At 60.1% G+C, this 21660-nt stretch overlaps 1 protein-coding gene across 1 annotated transcript; it reads right to left on the minus strand.

The window, feature by feature from the left end:
* Positions 1-1675: 1675 nt before the first annotated feature.
* On the minus strand, positions 1676-16084 carry P2RX1 (purinergic receptor P2X 1). Its single transcript, XM_062216848.1, has 12 exons — positions 15948-16084; positions 6768-6915; positions 6394-6465; positions 5975-6044; positions 5649-5745; positions 5281-5361; positions 4914-5055; positions 3180-3307; positions 2674-2764; positions 2322-2387; positions 1877-1978; positions 1676-1764 (listed from the first exon to the last, which is right to left on the minus strand). Exons 1-12 carry the CDS (start codon positions 16082-16084, stop codon positions 1699-1701), a joined length of 1200 nt encoding a protein of 399 aa, XP_062072832.1. The 3' UTR covers positions 1676-1698.
* Between the last annotated feature and the right edge of the window lie 5576 nt (positions 16085-21660).

Consider the following 21660-nt stretch of genomic DNA (forward strand, 5'->3'; position numbering starts at 1 on the left):
AAATTTAAAAAAAAATTTTTTTTAAATGTGAATAATAACTGGAGCTCCTCAATTGCTCTGGTTATGTTTCCAGTGCTCAGTGGCCACTGCAGCGAGTGGGTACAACCCCTCAGGGGGGCAGCACAGAACCTCTCCATCACCGCAGGGCATCCTCGTGGACAGCACCGGTCCAGACAGTGGACAGTGATGGGGGCCTGGAGACCCTGCCTGGCCATAGATCCAGACCTGGAGGTCAAGCCGATCACAGGGCCCCTGGCAGATCCCGCCACACCGTCTCCAGGCAAGCCCTCCTACCCTCTTAAGGATTCTCCAGTATCCCCTCCAGAGACAGCCAGGCCCTTCCTCACCCCTATTTCACGAGACACCTCCCTCCCTCCCTCCGGATTTTCGATTTGTTCCAGCGCCAGGCCTCTCACGGCCAAGGGAGGGGCTTATGGAGGCCTGGGAAGGGCTCCAGTGTTCAAGGCGGTGCCAAGACAGCGGCCGGTGGACAGACGTGAGCTGACGCCCAGCTCCAACTCTGCTAGCTCGAGGCCCTTGGGTCAGCTCACCACGACCTGCTGAGTGGGGCCCCAGAGACTGCTCAGCCCAGCCCTTCCTTTCACAGGCGGGCACACTGGCAAGTCTGGAAAGAAAGCACAGACTGCAGAAGTTTGTCCCTTTATTGTCCTCCGCCCCTCGCTGTCCGCAGCCCTTGTGTTCTAACGGAGCCAGGCAGGCCTTGGGAGCTGGGGCTGAGCCACAGGCAGGGAGCCCAGAGTTCAGTGGAGGCTCCCACCCGGACCCGAGGTGGCCGAGGAAGGATTCGTGGCTCCATGAGCCGTCCTGGCCCGGCACACTGGGAGAACGCATTCCCCACGGAGCTGCCATAGCAGCGTCCATGAGTCTGTGCTGGGAGGTGCTTGTTGCTGGCAGGACCGATGCTGTGCAGATCCACCGAGTGAGAGCCATGTGCACGTGGGAGAGTGTGCATGAGACCCCCGTGTGGCACATGAGCACATGTGCTGCGGGGGTACGGGACCCTGCTGAAAGCCCTCACCTGCCCGGGGCTGATTGTGACACCCGCCCAGGAGCTGGGAGGCAGAAAGTCCTGGGAGAGCGCTTCAGCCCCGAACGGCCCGGGGAGTCTGTTAGCAGGCAGTTCACGTGGCTGGCCCTGGAGCTTCCAGATCAGGAGGTGTTGTTGATAAGCTTCCATGGGGACTCGAAGGACAATAAGGAACGGGCTCCAGCAGAGCTGTCCACCGGAGCTGTCTGCGTGGTCCGGTCTGGTGGCCGCTAGCCACGTGTGTCTACCGCGTCCAGTCTGATTGAGCAAGTGAATTCTTTTATTCTATTCTAATTTAAACAAGTCATCTGTGGCTAGCGGCTTCCATGTGAGGTCACAGATCCAGAGAAACTGAGGCATTGGGGTGGGCAATGAAGGCCCCAAGAGGGGAACACAAAGCTTGGGGTACGGGTGAGTGAGAAGGGGCCCTGCCCAGCCCCAGCCGTCTTGGCCTAGGAGTGGCTAAAATGGCACAGAGCTCCCTTTGGGGGTGTGGAGTTGGAGACAGCACCCTACACCGCACAGGTGACTCCTAGGGTCTACCCTGAGCTGCTGGGAAACCAGTGCCCCTGTGGGCTGAGAAGGCAGGAGGCTCCCTGGGACCCACCAGGGCTCCAGCCTGAAGCCTCGCGCTGCATCTCTCTGGAGGGTCAGGACGTCTTCATGTTCTCCTGCAAGACCAGGGTGGAGCTGGTGGCCGCGGGGTCCCGCTCACCCTGTGTGTGCATGGAGGGGGTGAGCATCCATCCCGGAGAAGCAGCTGCCCCAGCCCCCACCCCGACACACGGACCCGAGGCCTTGGGAGGCCACAGCGTGGAGCTCTCTTACCGCCCCTGGGCCCATGTCCTCTGCGTACTTGAACTTCTTCTGCTTGTAGTAGTGCCTCTTGGGCAGGATGTGGAGCAGCAGCAGGTCACAGAGGACCGTGGCCTGGGAGCAGGGAAGGGTGCGGGCACAGCGTGGGGTTCTGGGGTCAGGCCCAGAACTCCCTGTGTCCTGCTAGGTCCCTGCCGGGTCCTGCCCCCATCCAGAGCTTGGCTTCCTGGAATGGGGATGAGGGCACCGGGCCAGCCCCTTCCCTCCTCTGTTCAGCCCCGGCTCTGGGCCTCAGTTTCCTCAGAGGCACTGTGGTCAGGTGGGGGCGGGGCAGCTGCTGGCTCACTCGTGGACAGTAATGGTCAAGTTGTGGGGCAAGGGACCTGTTGCTGCTACCCCAATGTGAAATAGGAAGGGCGCAACCCCAGCACAGTAACCTGGTGACCCCCACACTTACCACCCCGAAGATGCCAATCCCAGAGCCAATGGTGGTCATGGTGGGGATGATGTCAAACTTCCCGGCCTGGTGGCAGGGCCAGGGGACAGAAGGGTTAACAGTCAGAAGGAGCCCAGCTGGGCAAGGCCAGGCCTGAGACAAAGGGGCTGAGAATGGGTCCCCACCGTCTGCTGCCCAGAGCTCTGGCTCAGCGTGGTCCATGGGGGTTGTCCTTCATCTAGGGACAGCTTGGGGGAGGTATGGGCACTGTCTGCCAAGCCCAGGCCTCAATGCCACCCATGCCCCCATTTGTTCTTAGGACTGTGCAGGCGCGGATGTGTCTCAGCTGCCTCCCCCCACTCTGGTCACTCACCTTGCCATTCACCAGGATGTCAAAGCGAATCCCGAACACCTTGAAGAGGTGACGGTAGTTGGTCCCGTTCTCCACGAAGTGCCTGGCAAACCTTGGGGGGGTGGGGGATTGCAGGAGGAGGTTGTGGAGAACCTTGTCTCAGCTCTGAAGTTCTTAGCACCAGGATGCAGGGGCCTGGAGAGGTCTGAGCACAGCCCCACCCCCAGGCAAGGTCCCAGGCCCCTTCCAAGAAGGCCAGACCCTGCTCTCACCCAGCTCCGGACATCAGCAGTTTCTCCAGCCAGTCCTGGCCAGGTGGGCCTCAGAGGGACTGAGACCCAGGGGGAGGGGATGCTTGCTCCCTGCTGGCTTTCTGTCTGGCTATCCTGGTAGAACTAGAGCTACCCAGGATCCTCTGCTCCCTTCTGGGCACACTTGCCCAGCCCCAAGGGTTTCTGCAAGTTGAAGACCCTGCGGACTCCAAGAAAAGATGATGTGTGGGAGGGGCTGGCAGCTCCTTCAGCTACCTGAAGTTGAAGCCAGGGGACAGATTTTTCTCCGCATACAACCCATGGAAGGCGTAGATAGGTTTGCAGTGCCGCACATGCCAGTCCAGGTCACAGTTCCAGTCGATGGTGATGCCGACTGCTCCACCCTGCCAGGGACACAGGCGTTTAAGATCTGGGATTTCAGGGGCTGGCATGGTGGTGCAGCAGGTTAAGCCGCTGCCTGGGATGCCAGCCTCCCATATCGTAGTGGCTGCCCTATTCTGATCCAGTTTCCTGCTAACGAGCTTGGGAGGGCAGTGGAAGCTGCCACTCATGTGGGAGACCTGGATGGAGTTCCAGCCTTCTGCTTCTGACCTGACCCAGCCCTGGCTATTGCAGCCATCTCTCTCTCTCTCTCTCTCTCTCTCTCTCATTCTGCTTTTCAAATAAATAAATTTTTTTTTTTGACAGCAGAGTTAGACAGTGAGAGAGCGAGAGAGAGACAAAGAGAAGTCTTCCTTTCGTTGTTCACCCTCCAAGTGGCTGCTACAGCCGGAGCATTATGCCGATCTGAAGCCAGGAGCCAGGTGCTTCCTCCTGGTCTCCCATGCGGGTGCAGGGCCCAAGCACTTGGGCCATCATCCTCCACTGCCCTCCCAGGCCACAGCAGAGAGCTGGACTGGAAGAGAGCAACCAGGACAGAATCTGGCGCCCCCCAACCAGGACTAGAACCTGGGAGTACTGGTGCCGCAAGCAGAGGGATTAGCCTAGTGAGCCGCGGCCTGGCCTAATAAGCAATATTTTTAAAAAAAAACCCTTCTCATAGCTGGTACAGGCAATGGTCTGGAAGGGAAAATGTGTTTTGTTTGGTGGAAAGCTGCTTTGGGGTGAGAACCCCTGTTGTATCTTTTGGCCTTGCTGCCACCCCATCCCACTCCACATCTCAGTCTCCTGGCCACTTCTAGACTACACCACGCTCTTCCGACCAAAGCTGGCTCCACCCACTGCTAACTGACTGTGCTGCTTCTGCCCTGCCCCTCTGGCTGACATGGGGCGCTGGCGCAGAGGCCCAGGCCAGCCTGCAAAGCTGAGCACAAGTCCTCTCTGGCCCTTGAAAGAAAAGGAGTGCTGGCCTCTGCTGTCGACAGAGGTGTCACAAGCGGCTTCTGGTGACAGCACAGAAGAAGGACTCAATTCCATCCCTGGGACAGAGCAGGGCACATGGGGGACAGACATGTTGGGCCATCACATGCCTGTGGTCCTGGAGAGTCACGGGTGAGAAGCCACGGCGACTGAGACTGCTCCATGGGGCTGGCTCTGTGATTGTCCCCACTTGACAGGTGCGAGAGCTCAGATATGGAAGAGGCTTGGTCTGAGGTCCACGTGCTGGCCAGGGGTGGGACCAAAGTACACCCAGTCGGCACAGGCCTGTGTTCCTCATAGGCACGGCTCCTCCTGGAACCCCAGGTGATGGGAGACTCAGGGCACAGGACTCCTCCGGAACACAGGCTATGGCTCCTCACACTGCTTTTATCTAATATTCTTTCAGTGATGGACATTGAGTGACAAGGTCATGACCTACACGACAAAATCATGTCCATTCCTGCTGGGACCCTCCAAGGCGCCAGATCGACACCAGCCCTCGCTGGGGACACAGGCCTGGCCCTCGGGGTGCAGACCCCTACGTATCCTCAGCCCACACCAGAGGGCCTGACAACTTGAAGTATGCTCCTGAGCACAGCCCACCCCGTCCGCCCGGCGACATTCCCATACCTTCTCAGCCAGGCTGCTGAAGTTCTGGCCTGACTCTTGTACCACGTAACCGAGCTGGAAGACAGGGCACAGAGGGTGCGCAGTCTTGTGGTACAGGCAGGTCTTCATGTAGCTGGCATTCACCTCCTCCACCAGGTTGCGCCTACAGAGTGTGGGAGAAGGCGTGGGTGATGGGCAGCCATGAGTGAGCCAGGAGGTGCCCACTCCTCCAGAGGCTCGGGGGGACCCTCACAGGCTCCAGGCTGCACCCTGGCAGCCCAGGCTTTCTCCTGCAGAGCAGAATCAGCAGGAAGGGACGGAGACAGACCCTGAGAGCAGCTGGACAGCTCGGGGCGCCGCCTGCTTCCTGTCTGCCTTTCCCACGCACCTGTTGACCTTGAAGCGTGGAAAGCTGATGCTGTTCTTGATGAAGAGAGTGAAGTTCTCAGCCTCTCGGAGAAGGGCAGGGCTGGAGGAGACCACAGTCACTCACCACCCCTCTCTAGGAGCTCCGTAGTCTGTGTGCACTGAGCTCGGCACAGCGCGGGGTGGTATGCTGCTGTGGTGGACCCAAGGGCCTCTTGACCAGGGCCCAGGGGAAACCTTTGGCCTGGGCCACATGGACAGGGGGGTAAGGGGTGGGGGTGGAAGGGCGGGGTCAGAATAAGAGAGACAGACCCATTCCTGATCCCAGCGCCCCTGTGTCCCGGCCAGGGACCCTGTTCTTGGCTCCCAGGAGAGAAAGGTGTCAGTTACCTGGGGACATGGTCGTCTACCTCCACGGGGCACCAGCCGAAGATCTCACACGTCCGCACGCTGTCGTTGAAGGCCACACACTTGCCTGAGCGGATGCCTGGAGGAGGGAGGAGCCCTGGGTGCCCACCCCAAGCTGGGAGTGCAGTGGAGGCCCTGAGGATGATACGTGGCTGGGTCTGGGATGGGCAGCCCATCACGGTGGGCAGGAGGGGAGAGAGCCCAGCAGGCGGGGCGAGGAGCGAGGCAGGGACAGGCCCGGTGGGCATGGAGGACGCTGGCCTGGAACCAGGAGGAGCAGTGGAGCTGCCGGGAGGAGCCGAACTTACCTTGGGCCTTCCTCTCTGCCTTGCCAGGGGTGCAGCCGCTGTCATCCCTGCACGTACCCCCTTCTGGGTGCTGGGGGAGGGGAGAGTTGCTGGCCCCAGCCCTTGGGTGGGGGCCTGAGAAGAGCCCCTCCCACCCCCAGGGTTCTAGGGTGGGCGAGGGGAAGGGTCTTGGACTCTTTGGGGCAACCCCTTACTCATAGCCTCCCTCCCCCTCCCAGTATGCCGAGGAGCCCATGGGGTCACGCACGGGTGCCCACGCCAGTGTCAGTGGGCAGGGCCTGGGAGGCGCTGGGGGGAGGCCCAGCCCTGATGGTGGCAGACGGTTAATCTAAGCTGGAAGTTCCACCTTGGCATGTGCTCCAGTGCCCAAGGGGACCTCCTCTTCCATATCACCGCCCCCCCACCCCAGTCTTCTTTACTTCTGCACAGTGCCGCTGAGTCTGCCGGAGCGTGACGATGAAATTGGTCATGACCACGAAGGAGCTGTCCCCCTGCAAGAGAGGTGCAGGGGGGAGGGTGGGCAGGGCTGCAAGCTGAGAGGGCAGCCCCAAAAACCCCAGATCCTGTCCTCGTAGGGCCCTGGGGCCTGCAGGACACCTGGCAGCCCCCACACTCCAGCACGTCCAAGTGGACTGATAGGACCAGGCTGCTCCTGCCTCTCATTCACAGCTAGGGAAACTGAGACTCAGAGAGAGAGAGCAGCTGAACTGATCCCTCAGGGAGAGGGGACAGAGCCTCCCGCAGCTCGGAGCCAGGCACCGTGGGTGGAAGGCATAGTCCTGAGTCAGCTCACCTGGGCCGGGAAGACGTAGTCGGCCACGTCCCAGACCTGGGCTCCGACGTCCCCGAGCTGGGTCACGGCCAGGCCCTTGAGCTTCACAGACACGCTGCTGATGAGGCCGCTCGAGGTCTGGTAGCCTTTCTCGTAGACAAACACCCACCTGCGGGGGTGGCGGCATGGGGGCCAGAGCTAGGTGCACGTGCCCTTACTGACATTAGCTGCACCTGTCACCTGCCTCCTCTTGTCCTCCCCAGATGCAACTCGGAGCCTCTGCAGGTGAAGCTCCTAAACCTTGGGCTGGAGGTGTGAACACCTGGATTCCCAGGGAAGAGGCCTCCTGATGTCTCTCTCCTTCCCAAGAGCTGGCTTTGCGGGGGGACCCCCAATACTTCCCCCTGACCAAGTGGCCCTTCCTTCCTGCCAAGCACCATGATGGGCAGTCTGGCCTTGGGTGTCCAGAAGCCCAGGGTTGAATCCCAGCTCCGCTATTCACTGGCTGTGGAGTTTGGGGTGACCTATCCACCGCCTCTGGGCCTCAGCTTCCTCGTCTGTAAGATGGACTAACAGCACTGGGGTGTGAAATGTAGTCAGTGTGAGTGCGGTCATGCTATGAGGCATTGTTGTCTGACCGAGGGGAGAACCAGCCCTCCATAGGGCTTGCAGGCTCCGGCTTCCCAGTGGAGCCCTGGTGAGGATGGCCCAGGCTGGAGGCCTCTCCGAGTCCTTGGGAAAGTGCAGCCTTGCCTTCCCAGCACTGAGAACCCCCGCTCTTCTGAGTCCTCCACGTTCAGTGTGGGAGCTTCAGCGGGGCTGAGCTCTCTGCTGGCCCCAGGGGTGGACACATGACCAAGCCTTACCTAGCAATGTCCCAGCCACCTGCTACCAGTGATGGATCTAACGAGCGGCACACAGCCCAGGGAGTTGCAACAATGAGGTCAGAATTGTTTCTGGAATTCCTGGGAAAGAACTCTTCTCTCTTGGGCAGCTAAGCAGAGTGGCTATCAGACCAAAAAACAGGCCTGAGAATTAATCCGACCTAGAGGAAAGCCGGGTGGGGAGAGGGAGAAGAGCAGTGCCCGACGATGCTTCAGCACCCGGATCCAGCCTGGCCTGCACCGTGTCGCAGCCTGGCCTGCACCATGTCGCAGCCTGCCTCTGGATTTCTCAATTACTTAGCCCATAAACTCCCTTTTACTGCACTTGATCTTAGCCAAAAGGCCCAGAAGCAATTCATAAACTCCCTTTAAAAAAAAAAAAAAGATTTGTTTGTTTGTTTGTTTGTTTGAAAGGCAGGGCAGAGCCCGGTGCAGTGGCACAGTGAGTTAAAGCCCCGGCATACAGCACCAGCATCCCATATGGGCGCTGGTTCAAGACCTGGCTGCTCCACTTCTGGTCCAGCTCTCTGATATGGATTGAGAAGGCAGTAGAAGATGGCTCAAGTCCTTGGGCCCCTGCACCCGCGTGGGAGACTAAAAGAAGCTTCTGGCTCCTGGCTTTGGATCAGCTTAGCTCAGCTATTGCAGCCATTTGGGGAGTGAACCAGTGGATGGATGACCTCTCTCCCTCTACCTCTCTCTGTAACTCTGTCTTTCAAATAAATAAAATAAATCTTAAAAAAAAAAAAAAAAAAGATGGGGCTGGTGCTGTGGTGTAGAGGGTAAAGCCGCCACCTACAGTGCCGACATCCCATGTGGGCGCTGGTTCAAGACCCGGCTGCTCTACTTTCGATCTAGCTCTCTGCTGTGGCCTGGGAAAGCAGTAGAAGATGGCCCAAGTCCTTGGGTCCCTGCACCTGCGTGGGAGACCCTAGCTCCTGGCTCCTGGCTTCAGATCAGTGCAGCTCCAGCCATTGCAGCCAATGGGGAGTGGACCAGTGGATGGAAGATTCTCTTTCTTTCTCTCTGCCTCTCCTCTCTCTGTGTAACTCTGACTTTCAAATAAATAAATAAATAAAATTTTTAAAAAGAGAAAGAAATACAGGGTAAGGTGGAGGGAAGTGGGGGTGATACCTTCCATCTGCTGGTTTACTCCCTGAATGCTCACAGCAGCCAGGTCTGGGCCAGGCTGAAGTCCTTGGGGTTCTCCATCTGGGTCCCCACATGGGTGGCAGGAGCCCAAGTACCTGAGCCATCTTCTACTGCTTTCCCAGGCGCATGAACTGGGAGCCAGACGGGAAGTGGAGCAGCCCGGAGTAGAACCAGTGCTGAGATATAGGAAGCTGGCGCTGCAAGTGGCCGCCCAAGCCATGCAGCACAGCGTCAGCCCCATTTCCAGTCTGGGTTTGGCTTCTGCCGCCCACAACTGAGAGAGACCTGGACAGGACGTCTCTGCAGAGCGGTGGCTCGTCTTCATGCAGAGTTGGTGGAAATGCACCTGCGTGTGTGTGTGTGTGTGTGCGTGCGTGTTGCTGTATGTTTCGAGGGAAGCTGTGAATGTGCAGTTGGGAGGCCCTATGCTTCCTCCACCTCCTGCCACACCTATCGGAGCAGAACACAGGCACCCAGAGCTCATGCCCAGAACTGAATTCTCCAGGTCTCTTATACCAGAGTCCCAGCTGGCTCCCCAAGGGCTGTCTCCCTGCTCCAGCCCCCAGCAAGGCAGCACAAGCCACCTCTACTCTCTCCCCACAGTCCATCCTCCCCTTCCAAGCACCACTCCCTGGCAGGCCTGGAGCCGAGCCCTCCTCTCGCTCCCCAAGCACGGTCACTGCTGCCCCCTGCAGGTCCTACATAGCAACAGGTGAGGCTGGAGGAAGGTCTGAGCCGACAGCTGGCCACTGCCTGCAGCCCAGACAGGGAGCATGGGGTGTCGTCCACCTAGAGCCCCCCCAGTTGCTTCCTCCAGGAAGGCCTCTGGCTCTGCATCCAAGCTTGCAGGAGTGTTGGCGGCGGCGGTGGGGGGGGGGGCAGTGGTGCAGCTGCTTCACACTCGGAGCCCCACTGCCCTCCCTGTCGGCACTCCCAGCCCCAACATCCCAGGTGCATTTCTGGCTTCACCCAGTACCGACTCACCATAATGTAGATGAAGGAGCCACAGCCCGGGGGAGAGGCCCTCCCCAGAGTGAGAGGCCAGCACGGGGCAGCCCTGGCTGCGGCACCTGCCTAGGGCTCCACACCCTCTCCACTGAGAAGGGGCTGGGAGCACAGAGGACGGTGAGGCCATCGGGGCTGTGTGCTGGGACCGACCTGCGTTTCCCAGCACTGCTGGTCTGAGGAGCCAAGGCGAAAAGCCCAGTGTAGTATTCATGACCTCAGTTCTGGTGGTAACGGAATGCCTACCCCTCCAAAGCCAGGCCTTGACCTGACCTGTCACCATCCCGGGAAGATCACCAGCAGCTCTGATGTCATAGTCACTGGGCCTTTCAGAAATCATCGTCCCCGCCTGTCCTCTTCCTTCTCCAAGGGCCTCTCCCGGAGGGTGACACGTGCCGGCCCTGCCACTTACCAGCCAGGTGGCTTCCTCTCTGAACCCTGGTTTTCTGGTGCGGCTGCTCATGTAGCACACACAGAGCAAGGTCCCACCATGTGCTTAGCTCCCGGCTGTGCCATTGGAGACCAAGGCACGAGAGGAAGTTCCCGTGAGCTCTCTTCAAAGAAGCTCACCCAGCACAAGGCACACAGCAGGTGCACAATAACTAACAACTCTCACTTTCACCGACTCCACTCCACCCCCTCTGGTTCCCTTTCTGATCTGCCCTCTTCGCCTGGCTCCTGGGCTCAGCCCCATGGGAGCCCACGGGAGCTGTCACAGATATACAGAGGCCTCCAGATTTCTACCTCCAGATCTGCACCCTCTCCAAGATTCAGTCCCACACAGTCATTTAGTCATTCAACAAATATTTACGTACCAAGCCCCTATTGTGTGCCAAGCACTGTTCTAGATGCTAAAAATACAGAAATGAACAAACCAAACAAAAATCCTACACTCAGGGAACTTATATAAATGCCCACGTCACCAACTGCTTGGTGACTGCCGTGTCTCCCCTACCCCCACCCTCAGGCATGGCACAGGCACCTCCAACTCAAGGGACCGCCCTGGGAACAGTCCTGCAGCTCCTCGCGGGGTGAGAAATGGGGGTGGGCCACAGGCACGGCAGTGAGGCCCCTGCATGGGATGCCTACTTGAGCCCCGGATCCGGGTCCTGACTCCAGCTTCCTGCTAATGCGCACCCTGGGAGGCAGCAGGCGATGGCTCCCAGTCATTGAGTCCCAATCACCCTTGTGGGAGACCTGGATTGGTTTCCCAGCTCCCAGTTTGGGCCTGGCCCAGTCCTGGCTGTTGCAGGCATTTGGGGAGTGAACAAACAGATGGAAAATTCTCTCTCTCTCTCTCTCTCTCTCTCTCCCTCCCTCCCTCCCTCCCTCCCTCTAAAATAAATAAAAATTTAAAGTTAAATGCAGAATTCCAATTTGACCCAGTAAGCCACCTTTGGGTACATACAAGGGTACTTTAAAAAGTTTGTGGAAAGTAGAATTAAAAGGTAAGTTTATTTCGATACCAAGAAATTAGTGCCTTCTTAAAGGGTGAATGCTACTCTTAGCTGGCACTAAGCACCACACAACTCAAGTTCAGCGCAACCCACTGGAAGCCCTGCCAGCCCCACAGAACCTGCTCCTGCATCCTGGCTGGGCCCTAGGCACCATCCCCACAGCGGCCCTGCCCACCGGCCCCACATGCTCTGACCTTCCTGTCTGCTCTTGGCTTTCAGCTAGGGACCCAGAGGAGCTGGCTGGGAGGGGCTGAGGCAGGGAGGAGCTGGGGCAGGTGCTGGGGCTCAGAGGGCTGGAGGCTGGCGGGACACCCAGTGTAACCATGGGACACAGGGGCAGCAGCGGCCACAGGGAGGGGCCAGCCTAGGCTCCAGACCCAGGAGGGACAGAGCTCAGAGCCAGGGCCCGGGCTCGGCACTCACAGGCTAATAAACATGCAGCTGGCAGACTGCTCTGGCCTGTAATTTGTGGTTTTCAATTTTTATAAAATTTTAATGTTTGTATTTATTTATTTTTTATTTGAGAGGCAGAGAGAGCTTCCATCCACTGCTTCACTCTCCAAAGTCTTACAGCAGCCAGAGTTGGATCAAGGCCAAAGCCAGGATCCAATCCAGATCTCCCACGTGGGTGGCCGGGACCCCAGTGTCTGTGCCATCATCTGCTGCCTCCCACAGGGAGAAGCAGCAGGAAGCCAGATGGAAAGTGGAGCGAGACTCGAAGCAGGCGCTCCGACAGGGAACGCAGGCATCCCGAGTGCGTCCTAACTGCTGTGCCAACCACTCTCCCCCGTGTTTTTAAAGTTTTGGAGTAAGTCACCAACCTCTAAAAGCCATCCATCAGTTCCAGTCTCCCACTCGTCCTGTGAAGTTAGAAACACTGGCCATGCCGAACGGCAGTGAGGGGCGGCGAGGTAGACCGCCGCCCCCAAGCTCACTGCCTCATCCCCACCCTCTCTTCCCCGCACTGCTGCCTCTTTGCAGCCCCTGCCCCTCCAGGCCCCGCCCCCACCTCTGCCTTCCCCGGTTCCTCCCCTGCTGGACAGCCTTCCATGGCTCCCTACTGCCTGTAGGTTCCTCAGCCAGAGGCCCTGCTCCCCCTCCACATCCTCTCCCTTGGTGCCTTCCATGCAGCCTCCAGCCAAGTCCTAGTGACTCCGGCGTTCTGCACCTGGCCCAGGCCTTTGCTCACATGCAGCTTCCCCATAGGCTGGCCTGGATTGGGGTGGGCACACAGTCAGACTCCTCCAATCAGAGCATGCTGTCTCCTTGGCCACAAGGATTGGTTCTGGAAGGGGGCACACGACCCCAGCCCAGCCAATCAGAGTCGGACCTGGGACTTTGGCTGGAGTTCCGGAGGTAGGGGCTGCAGCTGAGCCTCAGGGGGTGGCTGAGCTAGGGGTGTATCTGCTGGGAGCTGATGGTGGCTGTTTTGCCACTAGCGAGACAGAGCCTGCCTGAGAATGGAGCCCCCACAGAGCACCGCGCAGCTGAGAGCAGACAGACCCTGGAGAGCTTTGTCTGGGAACCCAGATCGGACCACCCTGAACTGCTCAGCTCACTGTCGAGCTCCTTCCCCCGTGCACCTGTCAAGCAGGCTCCAGCCAGGCAGGGGCCCACATGGGTTTTCAGTTGCACGAACCAATGGAAGCCTCAGCCTTTATTTTAATCCAGTTTGGCTGGGCTTCTGTTTTGGGAACCGAAGGTTGGCTGGCTTATTCCTCCTCAGCTCGTCCCCGTCCGCCTGCCCACACTGTCTTTGTCGCCATCCCTGGATGCCTTTCTCTGAGCAGTGATTTCTAGCTAACCTTCTCCCAGGAGCCGCTTGGAGAGCTCAGAACTCATGCTTCTATGGAGCAGGGGCAGGCGGCAGGGGGCAGCGGAGAGGCCCACATCCCGCATGGGAAACTCAGAGTGTCTGGGTTTGATTCTCGGCTCCACTTCTGAGTCTGGTTTCTTCCAATGTGCGCTCCGGGAGGAAGCAGGCGCTGGCCTAATTGGTCGCATCCCTGCCGCCCATAGGGAAGACCTGCTCTGAAGTCCCAGGTCCTGGCTTTGGGCTGGCCCAGCCCTGGCCACTGTGGTCATTTGGAGAGGTTACCCGGTAGACGGGAGCTCTGCCTGCCAGGACCAACGCGGAAAGAGGGCCAGAAGGGACGAGGAGAGGAAGTGCCGAGCACTCCTGCCCAGCCCCTGACTCCCAGGCCTTTGCACCTGGCCACTGCCACTGCTTGTGGAAGCCTTCCCAGGCCTCCCCCACCCCCAGGAGCATTCACAAAACCTCTGAGGGTCCTCCTATGTGCTGCAGCCAAACCCTCCCCCCACCCAGGCAGGAACACGCTGCAGCAGGACCCCAGCACAGGCCTGTGAGCTCCTGGAGGACCGCCCTCCCCCACGTGAGGCAGCGCCAAGTGTGCTACTGTCTTCCGAGCTGGGAGAGTGCAAGTCTTGGGGCTGCCCCGTGTCACAGTTGGGAAACTGAGGCCAGAGATGCCGGGATCAGATCCAGGCTGGGTGGGAGATTTGGTCTGCAGCTGGGAGCGCAGTGGAAGAGACCATGCAGTCCTGGGCAGTGGCCAGACGAGGGCGACAGAGACGGCAGGAGGAAGCCTGGCTTGGGCGTGGGGAGCGTAGACCCTGCCCCCTTCTAGCTGCTGCTTTTTGATGATTCCTTCCCAGGATGTCAAGGCTGACTTTGGAGCCATGCAAATCGGGTTCAACGCCTGCTGAGCCTCCCCCCAGCCACACGATCCAGCCAAGTCACTGTGCCTCGGTCCCCCACTGGCTCGCAGAGGGAGGCAGGCAGAGAGGCCCCGGAGGTGACGGCAGGAGGGCAGCGTGGGGCGGGTACTGCCACCGGGAGGGTGGGTTGTCCCTTCCTCTCTGACAGCTGTGACCAGCACTCGAGAGGGCCCCAGCCCTGCTCAGGGTCACTGCTCTGAAGGTAGAAATAGGGGCCAGAGTGAGGACAGCAACCTCCATCCTCTTAAGCAGGCTGGGCCCCAGCGGATGGCCTCTCTCTTCCCCGGAGCGTCAGGAATGAGGCTTTTAGGCCCATCCTGGGCCTGGCACCCATTCCCCATCAATGTCCATTAGGGGGCCCCCAAACCCTTGAGATATTGGTAAGGGAGAAGCCAGAGTAGCAGCCCGGGAGTCGGGGGCCTCACTCTAACCTTGGATTGCCGCTGACTTGCTGTGTGACCCATAGTGCCTCTGGGTCTGTTTCCCTAACAAGAGACATTCGATGGCTGGTGCCACGGCTCAGTAGGCTAATCCTTCGCCTGCGGCACCAGCACACCAGGTTCTAGATCCGGTCGAGGCGCCAGATTCTGTCCTGGTTGCTCCTCTTCCAGTCCAGCTCTCTGCTGTGGCCCGGGAGTGCAGTGGAGGATGGCCCAAGTCTTTGGGCCCTGCACCTGCATGGGAGACCAGGAGAAGCACCTGGCTCCTGGCTTCAGATCAGTGTGGTGTGCCGGCCACAGCGCACCAGCCACAGCGCACCGGCCACAGCAGCCATTGGGGGGTGAACCAATGGAAAAGGAAGACCTTTCTCTCTGTCTTTCTCTCACTGTCCACTCTGCCTGTCAAAAAAAAAAAAGAGAAAGAGAGACATCTGAGGGCCTGGCTCCAGCCGCACCCGAGAGGCTCTGAGGTCGGGTAGAGACAAGCGTCTTTGGACACCAGAAGTTCTGGGGGGACCAGGGTCACAAGGCCACTGTCTAGGACCCCGGTCAGCTGGCTCCGGGCTCCATTCAGCAATGCAGATTCGTAACTGTGGCCAAAATGAGGAACAGAGAGTCCTAGAATCACACAGCAAAGGCAGGCTAGGCTGCTGGGTGCTGTCAGCACCCTCCCATCCCCCTGGCAAGAGTCCTCTGCACACTTGCTATGAGTGGACACACACAGGGGACGTGCATTGGGCACCAAGCCACCTCAGCCCCAGCACAGGTGTGGACACAGCCAGGTGCACACACACAAAGACAGGCACCTGAGGGTACCCAGCCCCAGGGACACCCAGCAGCACACCCGGTGGGCACACATCAGACACAGGAGGGCAGGTGCATGGACCCAGAGCCCGGCTGGGACACCCATATGCCCGTGTAAGCCTCGCCAGGCGTGCAAGCCATCCCAGGACAGTGAGACCGGAACTTGGCCTTGGCGTAGAGCCCAGGCTGGCCAGCCAGCAGAGGGAGCCCCACCATGCTCTGGCCCTGTGCTCCTGGTACAGGAGGACAGGTCCAGAGATGCCCAGAAAACAGTCGCCATCCTGGGACCCGAGCTGACCTCCAGCCCCTGCCTGATCAGGAAGCTGTGCAGAATCAGCTTTGCTCAGCTATCCCAGGATGTCCCTAATTTGGGTAAAGTGGGGTGCGGCCTCTGTCTCTCAGGGGGAGGCAGGCTTGGTGGGCACACAGAGGTAGAAGGACTCGGGCTGTGGAATCGCCAACACTGATGGTTCCTCAGAACCCAGCCCAGCGCTTGGCCGCTTGTGCGTGGTGTGACCCGGCCAGGGCCTCCCTCTGCCTCAGTGTCCCCATCTCGGACATCTTACCAGGCTTTGCCTGCCTCCCAGATAGCATGGTGGCTGGGCAGGTGGGGAGGCCCTCCAGTGAGTGGGGAGAAACGGGGGCCCCGGCAGTGTGGGGACGCCCCACAGCCTGACCTCCAGGGACAGGCCTGGTGCAAGCCAGGGGCACCGGACTCACCCCACGACGTAGGCCAGGACCAGGAGCTGGATGAGGCGGAAGACGACGCCCACCTTTTTGTTGCGCACGAGCACCATGCGGGGGGTGTCGTACTCGAAGAAGAAGGCGGCCAGCTCGTCCTGGAGCCGCCGTGCCATGGTGGGCCAGGCGGGCTCGCTCCCGGCCACGCCTACGGCTTCTGGGGGCTCCCCAGACCCCTAGGAAGCGCGGGGCAGGACCGGTGGGGCCAGGGCTCTGGGGCCAGAGGTCAGGAGTCAGAGGTCAGTGGGCGGCGTTTGGATTGGGAGGGAGAATCCTCGGGTGGTCAGAGCGGCTCTCGGTCCCCAGCAAGCAGTGGACTGCGGACAAGCCGTGGCCGTGGACAAATAAATTCCCAAAGATAGACGGGGGCGGGGCCGGTGGGGCCACCCAGGCCCAGCCCCACTGCCCCTCCTGGCTCCGCCTGGGCCCTGCTGGGCCTCCGGAAACAGGAGCTGTTGGCAGGAAACCACTGACCACTGGTCACAGAGGCAGAGATAAAGCCATCAGGCACTCCCCCACCCCTGCCCACGAACCCGGCAAGAAGGAGTGGGGGCTCCAGCCAGGGCCCCTGCGAAGGTGGGATGGCCTAAGGCTACAGCTCCCCCACAGCTGGGGACCCCCATCAGCTGCCCCCTCCTCCCAGGTGAGCACTATGGTCCCTGGGGGCTTGCAGCGAGCGTGCAGGAGCAGCTGAGCTGCTTCAAGTCCTGCTGCCTGACACCTCCTGAGCCGAGCTGCAGCCAGGACCCCGCCCCTGGGCCTGCAGGCATCCCTGGGTTCGAGGCTGCGCTGAGCCTGATCCGCCTCTGCACTGGGCTGGCCGCTCTCTCCATCGGTCCCTGCCCAGCTACACCTTCCTGCCACCAAGGAGGAGGGGGACAGGTGCCCGGACAGGGCAAGAACCACGCCTATCAAGCATTGCCGTGGGGAGAAGGGGGGCAAGACATCAGCCCTCCCTGGCTGTGCTTTGCTGGCTGGGGGCCATGGGTGGCTCCCAGTGCCTCTCCAAGCCTGTGCGCTCACAGGCCAAGGTCAAGGTGGGGGGACGGGCTTGACAGCAGAACTTGGGGCCCCTATTGAGTTTGGGGTCCAGTCCCTCTTCAGCCTTAACCCAGGCCCTGAACGTGCACCAGCGCTGGAGGCCTCTGCAGCCCCAGATGGGGAAATGGAAGCCCAGAGAGAAGCGAGTTGCCCAAGCTCAGCTGGGGCGGTGCTGGAGGTGCAGACCTGAAGCAGGAGGTTCCCCGGTGCCCCCCTCCTGCCCCCCTGCTCCCCCACCCACAGGGCTGGAAAGGGCTCTTCTCCGTGGCAGGCAGCCCATTCTCTGGGAAACGGCTCCGGGCGGGGAGCCAGGCCCCGGGTGGGAATCCCAGCGTCTGGGTGAGCTGCTTCCTGTAGGGGCAGCTGGCAGAGGGCAGGCCCACAGCCCTCCCAGTGCCCCAGGCCTGGCCCTCCCACCGCCCCAGGGAACCGCCTCACCCCCAGAGTCCCCCACCCCCACCCTGCTAATCCTGCGGCCATCTCTTGGCTCAACTGTCCTGCCCCTCCTTCTTAAATGGCCGGCCAGAGCCGTGTGCTGGGCTTTTCCAAGGAAAAATCCAGGCACTCTGGGAGCTGGAGCCATGGCCGCAGGGGCCCTTGACCTGATGGTGACCCCGGACTAAAGGGCCAGTTCTCCCAGCTGTGGGAATGGAAGGTCCCAGAACATGAGCTGCCTGTAAAGGGGCCAGGGGCTGGGTCATCCCCGGGTCCCTTGGTCCCCCCGCCCGGTCTCCCTGACACATGCAGGGAAGGGTGCTGAGGCGGGAACAGGGAGGGAGGCATTCTGCTGTGACCGCCCCTCACGGCACCACCACGACCCCCTCCCCTGCTGAGGGCAGACAGACAGGCTTGCCGGGAGTGCACGTGTGAGCTTGTCACAGCCTGGGCACCGCCCCGGCATTCAGAAGGCAGACTGGCACGGAGGCCATCTCATCGGGAGGTGGCATCACGTCCAAAATGCTGCTCCGACACCCCATTTCTGCCTTGCTAGGAACTGTGCATGGGCGAGGTAAGCAGCGGCTGGGAGCAAGTCTTCCTCTGCTGGCTCTGAGATGCATCTTCGGATCGGAGGCCTGGGTGCTCCCACCCTTGACCTTCACCCCAGCACCCTCAGCTTCAGATGCCTGTGCTTGTCTGAGACATCGTAGGGGGCAGGGCTGCCCACGGCTGAGGTCAGAGTTCCACACACTGGGGAGGGGGTCACATACCCTGTGGGGTACATGCTCGAATCCCCACTTTTCAGATAAGGAAACCAGGGCTCTGGGTGCTGAGCACCTGCCCCAAGGCCACATAGCAGGAGGCTCCCCAAAGTCTGAGGGTTTGGCTGGGCGCCCACGGGAAGGCTCCGGCACTTGAGAACCGGCAGGCCTGCCTTATAAGCCCAAAGGCCCGGTGGCCGGCTCGGGCACTGGCTCAGGCCTTGTAGGGAGACGAGGCCCTGCTGCCAAGCACTCAGCCCCACCGTGGCCTGCCCTGCCTGGCTAAATTTAGCGGCTCTGTAGAGGGTGGAGGGGGCCGGTGCCCATCCTGGAGCCACTGCCCAGGCCTGGAGGCCAGCCTGAGCCCTCAAGAAGATGGACAGAGGCTCCAGGTGGTCTCCTGAGACCCCCCCCCCCCCGCCCCAGGGTCTTAAACATGCAGGAAATATACCGCAGTCCAACTCCCACCCAACCTGGGCCTGCTTTGGTGCCCCTGGGACTCATGCAGTGCCAGCAGCCCTCCAGACACCAGATTGGACCGGGCTCTGCACCAGCGTAGCCGAGACCATCAAGCGGAGGTTGGAAGAAGCAAGTGTTCACGGGCAGGGTTGGAGAGTGTAGCCGCGGCCCCAGGATCAGCTGCTCTGTCCCCCTGCTTGGGCTGTGAGCAGGCCAGAGCCCCTATCCTGAGTGTCACTACAGGTCTCCCTCCTCCTTCCTCTGGGAGGCTCCTGCTGTGCTGTCACTGATACCTCTCCCCCACAGGTGGCCACATGCTCATCCACCTCCTTTTGGGGTCCTACTGTTTTTTAGGAAATAGACAGCACCCCTACCTGCGGTTGACTCCCTAAATATCTGCCCCAGTGCGAAAGCTGGGAGCCAGAGACTAAACACAGGGCTCCGATGTGGGTGACAGGAATCCAGCTACCACCTGCTGCCTCCCAGGGTGCACATTAGCGGGAGGCTGGCTGGGAGTGTGGGGGGCACGAATCCAGGCACTCCCCTAGGGGGTGCAGCCATCCCAGCCTGCAGCCTCACTGTTGTTCCAAATATGTACCCCCCCAAATATGCACCCCTCTCGTTTTGTCCTATTTATTTTAAAGATTGATTTGAAGGGCAGAGTGATAGGAAGAGACAAAGACAGAGATCTTCTACCTACTGGGTTAACCCCCAAAAGGTTGCAATGACTGGGGCTGAGCCAGGCCAAATCCAGGAGCCAGAAACTCCATCCGGGTCTCCCATGTGAGTGGCACTTGTGCCCTCATCCACTGCTTTCCCAGGCGCATTAGCAGGGAGCTGGATTGGACTCTGATAGAATTTGTCAGTCTCACGCAGTGGCTTCGCCAGTTGAACCCCAACATGGGCACCTCATTTGACCTCTTAAATCAAACTGTGTTGGGGTGTGAAGTCACTTACAGTGACTTGGAACCAACGTGTGTAGCCACGCCCACCCCAGCCCAGCCCTCCAGGTGGTTCCCTCCTGCTCTCCCCAGCCCCTGGGCCTCTGTCACCCACCGGGGCTGTGCTCTGCCTTTTCCAGAGCCTTATGGAGGCTGAAGCATCACAGACACACACACACGAGCTCTTTCTTGCGCCTCTTGGCTCAGCACGATTTCCGTGTCACTGTGGCGTTGCACAGGCTCAGTCCTCTGCAGCTTGCCCATCCTGCACCTGCTGACGGCTCGCGTGGAGCTGCTGCAGACGCGTGGCGAGTGCAGGGGTGCACACGTGCCCTCCTTCCTCTGCTCTGGTTTTGTCCCTTGTTTTTCCTGACGCAGCCCCAATTTGGTCCCTCCCCCTGACCAGGAGAGGAGGCGTATGGGGGCCCAGGGAGCACAAAGTCCTGGTCTCTGGAGGGGCGGGGGGCCCAGGGGCATCTGGGCAGTGAGCCGCGAGCAGCGTGCCGGGGCTTGCCCCGGAATTCCCTCCTGGGCCAGCCGCTGTGAGGTAGGGAGACCTTTCTGTTTACCTTGGCCGCTGCTTCTCGGCCTGTCGACTCCATGCTGTGTGCTGGGTGGAGCCCCAGAGGCTGCTGGGAAGGCTGGAGCTGGCCACCTCCAGTCCCCAGCCCAAGATCTTAGCTCCGTGCCCTGCCTGTCCCTCACAAGGAAGCGGGCCAAATGGTCAGACTCTGAGGGACTTGGGCCTCAGTCTCGTCATCTGTCCAATGGAACCCTAGCCCATCTGGCACGGCCCACAGGACTAGGCAATGAGTATGGACAGGCTCTGTGGCCTGAGAGTTCTCACAGACGGACCACGTGGACATGGGGGTCATTCTGCCTGGCCTGGCTCCTGCCAGGAACCACATGACACCCCGCCTCCCCCCACCAAGAACCTGCCACTCCCAGGCCGCCTTCAGTCCTGGCTGGCTTCAGGGACGAGTAGCCGACGCAGCAGCACCAGGCCCAGAAAGGCACCGTGCCTGCTTCAATACTGGTGTCCCTGCAATACTTAATATTTGAACAAAAGGCTTTCCAGTTTTGTAGTTGGTCCTGCCCGGGACCCTGGGGGCAGGGCCTAGGTCTTCTCCCCAGGATGCTGGGCAGAGAATCAAATACCAAGCGTTCAGCCACTCCTGGCTCAGAGCCCCCGCCCCCACTCCCAGGAAGGCAGGGCCACCGTGTGATTGGACTCATCTGAAGCAGCCTCACTGAGGCCCCTGTGAAGACTCCAGAGGTCGAACGTGCTTCTGAGCCAAGTTCAGCAGGGCCAGTGGTTGGATGGGATCCTGGGGTTCACAAAGGGGAGGGAAACAGCAAGAGTCCAGGCTGGCGGTAGGGTCCCGTGTGTTAAGCAGTCGCCTGTGACACCAACATCCCATATGATTGGTTCAAGTCCTGGCTGCTCCACTTCTGATCCAGCTTCCTGCTAACGTGTCCGGGAAAGCAGTGGAAGAGGGCCCAAGGGCTTGGGCCCCTGCACCCATGTGGGAAACCTGGGTGGAATTCTAGGCTCCTGGCTTCATCTTGGCCCAGCCATCTGGGGAGTGAACTAGTAGATGGAAGATCTCTGTCTCTCCCTCTCTGGCTCTGTAATGCTGCTTTTCAATACATAAATAAATGTTTTAAAAAGAAAAAAAACAGGGCATGGGAGAAACCACGGGCAGACTGGACAGGTCTGCAGAACAGCCAGGGTCGGGGCTCTCTGTGGGGTGCAGGAGCCTCTGAGATTCAGGCTCCCAGCCCAACTGCACCCCTGCCAGCCCGGTGTCCGTGAGAGGGACTTGCAAACCATCAAACCATCAAAGGCATAAATGGTCTGTGAAGGTCACCTGTCAAGTGCTGCCCACTGAGAGCAGAGGACCTGCACCTGCCACAGGGTGGGGGGGCACTCTGGAGGACAAGAACGTTGGGAATGTGGGGGTGCAGGCGCATGTGGGAGGACTCCCGGGAGACACCAGCGGGCAGAGACGGTGGTCACTCCTCCAGGAACACAGACGCGATGCCCTTCAC

This window comes from Lepus europaeus, chromosome 18, assembly GCF_033115175.1.
Source record: "Lepus europaeus isolate LE1 chromosome 18, mLepTim1.pri, whole genome shotgun sequence".
Classification (NCBI taxonomy): domain Eukaryota; kingdom Metazoa; phylum Chordata; class Mammalia; order Lagomorpha; family Leporidae; genus Lepus; species Lepus europaeus.

Excerpts from the sequence above, each read along its gene's own strand:
- P2RX1 (XM_062216848.1), bottom strand. The coding sequence starts at position 16,084 with ATGGCACGGCGGCTCCAGGACGAGCTGGCCGCCTTCTTCTTCGAGTAC. Across the intron at positions 5,362-5,648 it reads GTAGACGACCATGTCCCCAG|CCCTGCCCTTCTCCGAGAGG; the intron begins GTAACTGACACC and ends GGTCTCCTCCAG. Across the intron at positions 2,388-2,673 it reads ACATCCTGGTGAATGGCAAG|GCCGGGAAGTTTGACATCAT; the intron begins GTGAGTGACCAG and ends CCCTGCCACCAG.